General features: G+C 51.7%; 1 protein-coding gene and 2 long non-coding RNA genes across 3 annotated transcripts; 1 reads left to right on the plus strand and 2 right to left on the minus strand.

Moving 5' to 3' along the window:
• Window positions 1-540: 540 nt before the first annotated feature.
• On the minus strand, window positions 541-1,376 carry HOXD1 (homeobox D1). The gene is made up of 2 exons (XM_053947640.1): window positions 950-1,376; window positions 541-812 (listed from the first exon to the last, which is right to left on the minus strand). Exons 1-2 carry the CDS (start codon window positions 1,374-1,376, stop codon window positions 541-543), a joined length of 699 nt encoding a protein of 232 aa, XP_053803615.1.
• Window positions 1,377-1,917: 541 nt separating this feature from the next.
• On the minus strand, window positions 1,918-4,236 carry LOC128790992 (uncharacterized). Its single transcript, XR_008431922.1, has 3 exons — window positions 4,137-4,236; window positions 2,537-2,660; window positions 1,918-2,388 (listed from the first exon to the last, which is right to left on the minus strand). It is a non-coding gene; the product is annotated as an uncharacterized LOC128790992 (long non-coding RNA).
• A 72-nt stretch (window positions 4,237-4,308) lies between these two features.
• Window positions 4,309-7,927, plus strand: LOC128790993 (uncharacterized). Its single transcript, XR_008431923.1, has 3 exons — window positions 4,309-4,404; window positions 7,385-7,449; window positions 7,651-7,927. It is a non-coding gene; the product is annotated as an uncharacterized LOC128790993 (long non-coding RNA).
• Window positions 7,928-8,734: the final 807 nt, after the last annotated feature.

The raw sequence follows: 8,734 nt of genomic DNA on the forward strand, positions 1-8,734 counted from the left end.
AAGGGCAGGGCAGAAGACAAGAACACTTCTTTCAAAAGGGGATCTTCGATTCATGCCATGACCATTCTTGACCCTTCCTGTAAGAGGAAGTTTCCCTGTTCTCCCCTGCTCTGCCTTCTCGGGGTTTCTCCTTTTCTGCACCAACTCTGCCTGAGCCCATGGATCTGTTTTTTTAACTGCAAAATGGAGAAAGGGTCGGGAGCATGGGGCAGCCCCTCCACGCACCCACCTCCGCCCGAACTCAGGGGAGTTGGCAGAGCCGCTCACTGCCCTGCCTTGGGGGAGCGGCGCTCCCCGCTAACTCCTAGCTGCACTCCCCCCCCCGCTGCCTCGGCCCGGTCCGACACCGAGCAGCGCCGCTCCGGGCGGCGGTTTTCCCTGAATCCTCATAAATAAAACTGCACATAAAGTTGTAACAGAAAAAGCAGCGGAACTGCACAGCCGCGGTCCCGCGTGAAGGGACACCCGGTGTCCCGCCGGCCGCAGCTTCCAGCCCAGCCCCGACGTCCCCGCTGGCCCCTCCGTGGGGTCGGCGGAGCCTCAGGCGGAGCCGCCCGGGACAGCCGCGGGCGCGGCGGCGGGGGCGGCCAGCGCCTCCCGCTCCCGCTTCTTCTGCTTCATGCGGCGGTTCTGGAACCAGACCTTCACCTGGGCGTCGCGGAGGCGCAGCGAGCGGGCCACCTCGAGGCGGCGAGCCCGCGACAGGTACCGGCTGAAGTGAAACTCCTTCTCCAGCTCCGTGAGCTGCCGGGTGCTGAAGCTGGTGCGTGCGGAGCAGGCGGGAGGTTCCCTCCCGTACGGCGCCGCACCGCCTGCAACGCCGAAAAACACCGCGTTTCAGAGGGGGCAAAGGCAGGGGGAGGAAGCGGGGCGGGGATCGAGGCAGGAGAAGGGTAGTGGGGAGCCGGGATGGGAGCAGTCCCCGCCCGCTCCCCGCCGCCCCACTCACTTCTCCCGGGCGGGCTCCGCTTCGCTCGCATCCACTCGAAGGTGCGGGGCGCCGCCGGGGCCGCCGCGGGAGCCGGGCAGCCAGGCGCGGGGGCGGCCCCGGGGCAGGGCGAGAGGTGCCGCAGCCCCCCGCCGCCCGCGCCGAGGCAGGGACAGGGGCGCTCGGGGTCCGGCGGCGGCGAGCGGCCGCTCCCGGGAAGGATGGACGTAGCGAAGCCCAGCGGTCCGGCTCCGCGGGACGGCCGGTAGCCGGGGCCCGGCGCCGCGGGGGCAGCGGCCGCGTACCCCAGCGCCTGCGGGGGAGACGCGGCGCTGGCCGTGGTGCCCAGCGCCAGGAAGGCGTCGTCCCCTCGCTGGGGAAACGGGGCCTGCGGGGCACCGCGGCACAGCCCTGGCGGAAAGGTGAGAGCAAAGTACCCCAGGTCCATGACCCACGGGGCAACACCGCGCCCCGCCGGGGCAATATTGCCCTAATATAGGCCCCGGAGCGGGGCGGCACGTCCCGCCCAGCGGCCAATGGGAGCCCGGAGGGGGGAGCCCGCGCCGGGGGTCCCGGGCGCCGCCAGCTCCCCGGCCCACGCCCGGCTGCCCGGGGCTGGCGCGGGACTGCAGGTGGGCAGCCGGGCGTGGACCGGGGAGCTGGATTCCCCCGGGTTAGGCCGTTCCCCCTCGACGGAGTCGCCGCACACTTGGGACGTTTGCCGGAAGTTTAGAAGGTGAGTGAGCTGGCGATTTCCCGCTATCCGGGCTCCCGTCCGGGTACAGGTCTGCGCTCTCCCTTGCCCTGCAGCCGACCAGGCTCCTGGAGGCTCCCTGGGAGCCCACGCGGGTACATCCAGGTCTCCACACCCGGAGGCTGGGACGAGGGGCGGGTTGCTACTGCATCCCATGGCACTTAATGGTCTCCTTCAGTCAGATAAGTGCTCTGCAGCCTCTCAAAAATGAATCCCCTCACCGTTAACAGACCCACACTGTTAATGGACTTTTATTTTTCCCTTGGCGATTCGGCATTGTTTACTGAGTGTTTGCAGCTGGCAGAGAGCACCAAGTTACTCTACCCAGCCAAATCGTCCAATTCTCTCTTGGTTTTCAATCCCCCAGAATCCCCCAGAATGGCAGGAAACAGCAACAAGGTGAAGGAGGTGAAATCTGGACTCCCAAAGTGATCATCTTTCCCTAAATGTCTCCAAGTGGCATTTGACCATCCAGTCTGAGCCATGCTGATGTTTGATTTGGGTAATGATTGGTTTCATCCAATGCCTCAGCTGATAACCACATGTCAGTGCAGTTCAGAGCAGCAGAAGGGTGTGCTGGGCAGAGTACACCTGGGCTTTGGTGACTTGGGACTGGACATACAAGGAACACGAAGAAGGGCTACATCATGCTGCTTTGAATTGGACTTGCAACCTTCTAATTCTCAGTAGGTGGATGTGGAGTCAGCTGGGAAATGCAAGGGTTGTGCGTTATTAAAAAATACATGTTATTTTTAAATAAAAGCATGAAATTTATATGCCTTCATCCATCATCCAGTGCCTTCCACTCAACAGCTCAAGGAGCTCTACAAGCTCTTGGAAAAAGTGCCATTTACCGTGGTCAAGAAGAAGCCACAAATTTTGCAAGGACCGAGCTTGGTGCCAACCTCATGAAGGCAACCGGAATCCCCAGAGAAGGAAACATTCCACTGGATCTCCTGTGGATTTCAGAGGGCCAGACTGGTGACAGGAAAAGGATATAATGAGGAGACATAATCAGACCATTTCACTGACTCAGTATGAACTCTTTCCCATGGAGATTTATGCTGTGCAGCTCAGCTCCACCATTATACCCAGCTGATGAATTCAGAGCAGATCCTGCAGAGGCCCTGAGAGGACACATTGCTAGGACAGGCATACACATGCTGCAAAGGTACAGGATCGCTTCCCTGCACAGGGACTCTGATCAGTGACATGGCCTCCTGTCAGCCCCACTTTCTCCCCAGCTAATATTGTTCATCTCCTAGAAAACAACCATTGCAGACAAAGACTAGCTTTGTACGGATCATGTCTTAAGGGTGCTTGAACTTCGAGTCTACAGACATGGCAGTCACTGAAATCGCAGAGCCCTGAAGCTCGGTGTTCTCCTGGCACAGACTTGTTCACTCTGATGGGCTGTGTTGCCCAGATACTCTAATAATGGAGGATCACCTAAATTTCTATTTTCAGGGGATGCGGATATAAATTAGAAGAACAGTTTAAATCAAATACACTTTTCAGGGAACATACATTTTGAGGAAGGTGTTACATTCTGCATGATGCAAACTTTCTCAGCAATCCCATGGCAATCAGAACAGTTTGGAAAATGTTATCTTCTGAAAAATCAGAAGCCTGGGAACACCAGGTTTTCTCTTTAGCAGAGAATGGCTGTCCATGCAGGAGAGCATCTGTGCTCTTCAGTCTCCCCTGCTGTAAAAATTCCTGCCTCCAGTGAAGGAAAGAAAATTGGCTTCAGAACAGGGCTGCTACTTTACTTGAATCTTGTGTTTGCAGAATGCAACTGGTTTAATTACACCTAAGACTGTTTTAAATGCTAGAAAAGCTGTCTGTGTTCACACCAACATACGATCTTTCCATTTACCCAGCTGGATGCTGTTACCAGTTTCCTATTCATTACCTGTTTGTTTTGGCAGGACTGTTCAAGGGTGACAAAAGCAAAAATCAGTGGCTAAATACAGGCAAAACAACTCTTGTTGATGCTCTGGCTTTTGAGGGAGGGCTTTTTCTACACACAGGAATTTCAGTGCTCAGACTTAAAAAGTTAAGTTACAGTGATAGAAAAAAGAGTGACTGAAGCTGTTTTTTTACAAGGAGTCTAAGAGGAAAGATGAAGGACTCCTTGGAAGCCAAAAGAAGGAAGAAGAAAAGTGGGAGAAAAAAAGAATGTGAAGAACATGATGCTGTCAGAGACAATTTGAGAATGGCTGGGAGGTTTAGGGATGCCTGTGTGAGTAGTCAAATGATGACAGGGAAGCTGCTGGGGCAAAAACCTCTGTGAGAACAATGGACCAAATGAGTCCTTGTGTCACCATGGTTCTGGAAGTATGTGGGCCTCTACAAAGCCTGAGAAAGCTGCTGTGGAACCAAGACATGATGTAGGAGAAAGTCTGGCCAAAAAGCCCTGGGTCCCGCTGGGTGCAGACACCAGCCACTCACCTTTGGGGGGCTGCTTGAGCAGCGTGTGTGCTGAAGGCAATGGCAGCCCTGAGCCACAGACACTGCTTTGAGACTGGGACATGTGGCCTTTCTCCCTAGAACAGGACTCCTCCCTCTGTGCTTGTCACAATATGGTTATTGTGACACATAGGAGATCCAACAGATCCCTCCCCAGCCCCCAGACCCAGAAGGTGTGGTTCAAGCATTACCTTGTCCTTACCCCTCTGCTGCTACAACACTGCCAGCTGGGCAAAGCTGGTTCTCAGTGGTAAGTGGGGATGTACATCCGTGGACAGCTAGGGTGTGGATGGGCATCCTGAAGGGACGTAAGCAAACACTGGGTATTTAAGCAGTGCCCCTGTTAGCACAAACAAACCACCAAAGGCTCCTGTGAGAAAGGCTACTACAGAAGGAGGGGAAACTCTTGGGAGTTTGTTTTGTAAAATGTGAATAAACCCAGGGATGAACAGAGACTCCAGGGCAGAGATGGGGAATTGTTCTGGCACTCCAGGGGAGCCATCCTCAGCTCCTGCATTAGCACAGCCCTTTCAGGCAGTCACAACACCTCTCAGGAAGGGATGTTTCCTTCTGCCATCAGTGTTTCCCTGGCACGAGTTCCCCTTTCCCAGATGGCCCCAGGGCAGGAACCTCTGTTCTCCCAGTATGTGGGATTAACGACAAAGATCCTTTATATGGACACAGAGAAGAGGAAAGTCTATCCCTTCTTCTGTAAAGATTTGCTCTGAAGAGTGATTCCACTCTGGCCCCTTGCCACATAAAGCCCTGTTTCCAGTCCCATGGCTGTGAATTTGTTGGGACAGAAATATGACATATATTGATAACCCAGAGGTGTCAACAGAAGTGTCAATGAGTTTGCAGCCAAGATTTCTGTCTTGTCTAGACTTTCTTGCTCCCAAAGATCCTAAAATGCAGACCAGGTTTCTTAGAGGAAAGACTGAGGCTGTATACCTCACTCAGCATGTGATTGCCTACCGCTCCCAAAACTTCAGCTGTTGCAAGAAAAACTGCACGTCAGCAAATAAAAAAAATGAAGCATTCAAATTCTACATTCATTAGTATTTTTACCCAGAAGACATCCATCCTGTCTAGTACAAATTCCTTGCTGTTTTTACTTTGCTTTGTGTTTATTGTCCTTGCAGCTTTCTGTAATTCATCCAAGAATGTTTGGAAAGCTTCAGGACTCTGGGCTCCAAAAGGAGACATAAAGACTCACCTCTGCTCCTGAGCATCATCTGCAGAGGCCTAGGGATGTGCAGGCATAGATACCTTACTGTGTTCCATTTTATATCTTAGCCTCTGTAACCAAAGGGGTTCAGTCCCGCCCTGTTACTCCATGACTCTCAGGCTCTGGGACTGCTTTTTGCTTCTGCTGGATGGGGTTTCTGCTTGGGTCCCAGCTGGCTCAGGTCCAAGGAGAAGTAGGAGGACCCACTGTCAAGTAAAAAGTGCTTTTTGTGTGATTGATGACCCTTAATAGAGCCAGCCCTCTCACTCCCCTGGCAGCCCCACTCCAAGCAAGCACCACGGGTACCCACTGCTGCCTCTCATATGGGAACAGAGAGACATTGCCTGTTCAGGAATTAACTTGCCATTCAATCCCTGGAAAGTGGCTGCATCCAACAGAGCTCTGGTCCAGCTTATCTTGCACCTTTTAAAAGCAGAGGTATCTTGTTCATCACTGTATAACATCACGTGACACCCAGCCAACCACCACGACCCTAACTGCCCTGGCAGCACCAGCCTCTTTGTGCTGCTGCCCAGCTCCAGCTTTTGTTCCCAGGCAGGTCTGCAGTGGAGTTCTGGGCATCTGGGCCTGACCACCGTGCAGCACACCGTGCCTTTGCCAGGCTGCCATTGTGTGTGGCCTCTGGGCATGCACAGCAGGCTGGCATATAGAAAGATGGCATCACAACCTGCAGCTCCTTTCCTTTCTCCTCAGCTGACAGCTATCAGCAAGGCACCCTCCCGGTGGTAGACCAGCAGTCCCATCCCCTTTACCCTGTTTTTTTCCCCTGGTCAAGTAGTCCTAGTCCTTTTAGTGCTTGGATGTCCCTGCAGGCTGTTTCAAAGGGCTTCCCATGGGGCTGGAGGGGTGCAGACACCCCAGTGGTGGATCCTGCCTTCAGGTTTTTTGCCATGGAGCCCAAAAGACCCAGCTGGCCCTCAAGAAAGTCAGAGGACTTCTAGTTGATGCTGGTGGGCTCTCCCTCTTTCTTAGACAGCCTCCTCCCTGCATGCCCTTGCCTCCTGGGCATGCAGCCAGCTGCATCCTCTTCATCTTTGGACAAGGTTGCCTGCAGCCCCAGATGACCTTGGTGTGGTCTCATAGTGGAAGCCATGGGGATGCCCCTGTGTCCTTCCCTGGCCTACCCATGGGCCTGGGAGCCTGCAGTGTCTGCTCAGGAAGTATTTGCTAATGGAGCAGGAGGCATTTGGCTTTGTTTTTCCAGCCAAACACAAGTGGCACCTACAAAACTGTGGCATCCCTGGAAGCCCCTGGCTGTGCCTGTCTAGGTTCCCCTGCTCTAGTGCTGCAAACCAGGCCATGCACAGTGGGACACTGATGGGTTCCCCCTCAAAAAGAAACAGGATGCAAAGGGGTAGCTCAGCCCTGCACTGACTGCATGAAGATAACACAAAGCCTCAGCTCCTTTTTGCACTGGGGAAGCTGCTGGAATGCCATTAAATGGTGGGTTACTGTAAAGGCCAGACCAGAAAGTCAAGACCCAAACCCCACTGATCTGAAGAGAAGAACTTGCATGGCCTCACTGAAACTCGATGCACCCCTGACACCTCTCAACCAGTGCTGTCAGCAGCTCCCTATCCCAAATAGTGCAACATCACTGCCAGCATTTAGAGGCCCTGGTTCACTGACCTTTTTATGGGCCTGGTGCAAACAGAGAGAGCAGAGAAGGAGAGGAAGGGGTGCTGTGCCTCCTATTTGTAAAGAAAGGCAAAGCTAAGATCAGCCCCAGGCCTGGCCTTGGCTAACTAGTTGCATTTTAAATAGGTGACTGGAGTTCATCACATCGGATGCTGTTGCAAAGGAGCTGAGCTCCTGTTGAGTGTGAAAGGGGGTTGTTTATAATTTGTGGGTTTTAAATGATGGGCCAAAAAAAAGTCTGGCTTGTGCCAAAGTGTATCTCTCCTCTAGATTGCTGATGCTTGTACAAACATTGTAAAAATGCCAGCAATCTTGCTAAAGTTATATTACTTCTAATAATTAGGTTATCATCATGGACTTCTATTGCATTACAAAGAAGACGCCTCTGCCAGAGTCATGGAGAAGAAAGTGAGTTTATTTACAAGAAGATTCTCCCTCATGCAAGCTCCTCCTCCTCCCCCACTGGAAACCATGTCTGCTGGCCCGGTCTTTCTGCAACATGAAAGTAATTCAGGGCAGTGGGCCTCAGTAACACTGTGTTTGTGGTCAGGGCTCCTCTGAACTCCCTTCCTTCCCCAGATCTCTAAACAGCCTTTTCTTTCTTAACAGATTTACTGAAGGACTAATAGTGTAAGTCAGGGCAGACACTGTTTGACTAACAGCCTACAGAGCACAAAGCAAAAGGGAAAAGGACACTGGGTGTCCTGCAGAAATGGTGGTGCCTTGCTATTTCACAGATAGAAGCAGGTGATGCAAAATATATTGTGTTTCAAGAACACACAAAAAACCTACATGGACAATTTTGTTTGTGGGCACATTGCAGAAAGTTTTGGAGAGACAAATATATGTATATATTTATGGCATATTACAGAAGTATAAATCACAAGTGGTGTCTAGCATTACTTTTTGTGTTGTTCTAAGTCACAATTTGTGTGAAAGCTTCCATAGAATACAATTTTAGGGCTTAAAAGGGTTAAAATATGTCTCCAAACAAAGAAGTTTATTCTGTTCTGTTTTGTTTACAGATCTGTAACACATATATCCAAATTTGCTTGGTTAAAAGTGAAATTTAACAAAAGATACACTTTTCACTGTAGCACAGCATTGCTGAAATCTCACAGAGGGGAAAACAAAACCCTAAGTAATATTTTGAATCATTAGTGCTCAGCTGAACATAAATACCAAATGGCGAGGAAGAAAGCAGGGATGGGAAAGAAAAGAAGAACAAATAAAAGAAAACTTGTCTGTATTGACCAGGATGGGAGGTAGCAAAATATTTCTCACAATAGGAATGCCAGGTCTGTCATTAGAGGGTGGAGTAGGAGCTGCAGTGTTTGTCAAACTGGAAAGCGATGCATCAGATGCTTTGGTGGGGAATATAGAAGTTTGGATTAATATTTAACTCGACTCTTTTAGAAAGAGATAAGAATAGTCTTCTCAGAGCGATATGTACTGTCAGGAAGAGACTTTAATCACAGCGTTTACAAAAGAAGGATCTCTGTAAATCCAGCGAGTTCAATACAGCCGTGTAACTAGAGAGGAGGAAACACCGGGGTTCAGAGCATCATTCCCTTTCTTTTTCCTATTTTTTTATCTTCTTGTTACTTTATTTTTTTCTTCCCCGTGTTAACTGGCCTGTTTCTGGCAGGGAGAAGTGGCGGTGCCCCCCTACCGCGGTCAGGTCGGGTGGGAC

The sequence above is a fragment of the Vidua chalybeata genome, chromosome 7 (genome assembly GCF_026979565.1).
Source record: "Vidua chalybeata isolate OUT-0048 chromosome 7, bVidCha1 merged haplotype, whole genome shotgun sequence".
In the NCBI taxonomy this organism is placed as follows: domain Eukaryota; kingdom Metazoa; phylum Chordata; class Aves; order Passeriformes; family Viduidae; genus Vidua; species Vidua chalybeata.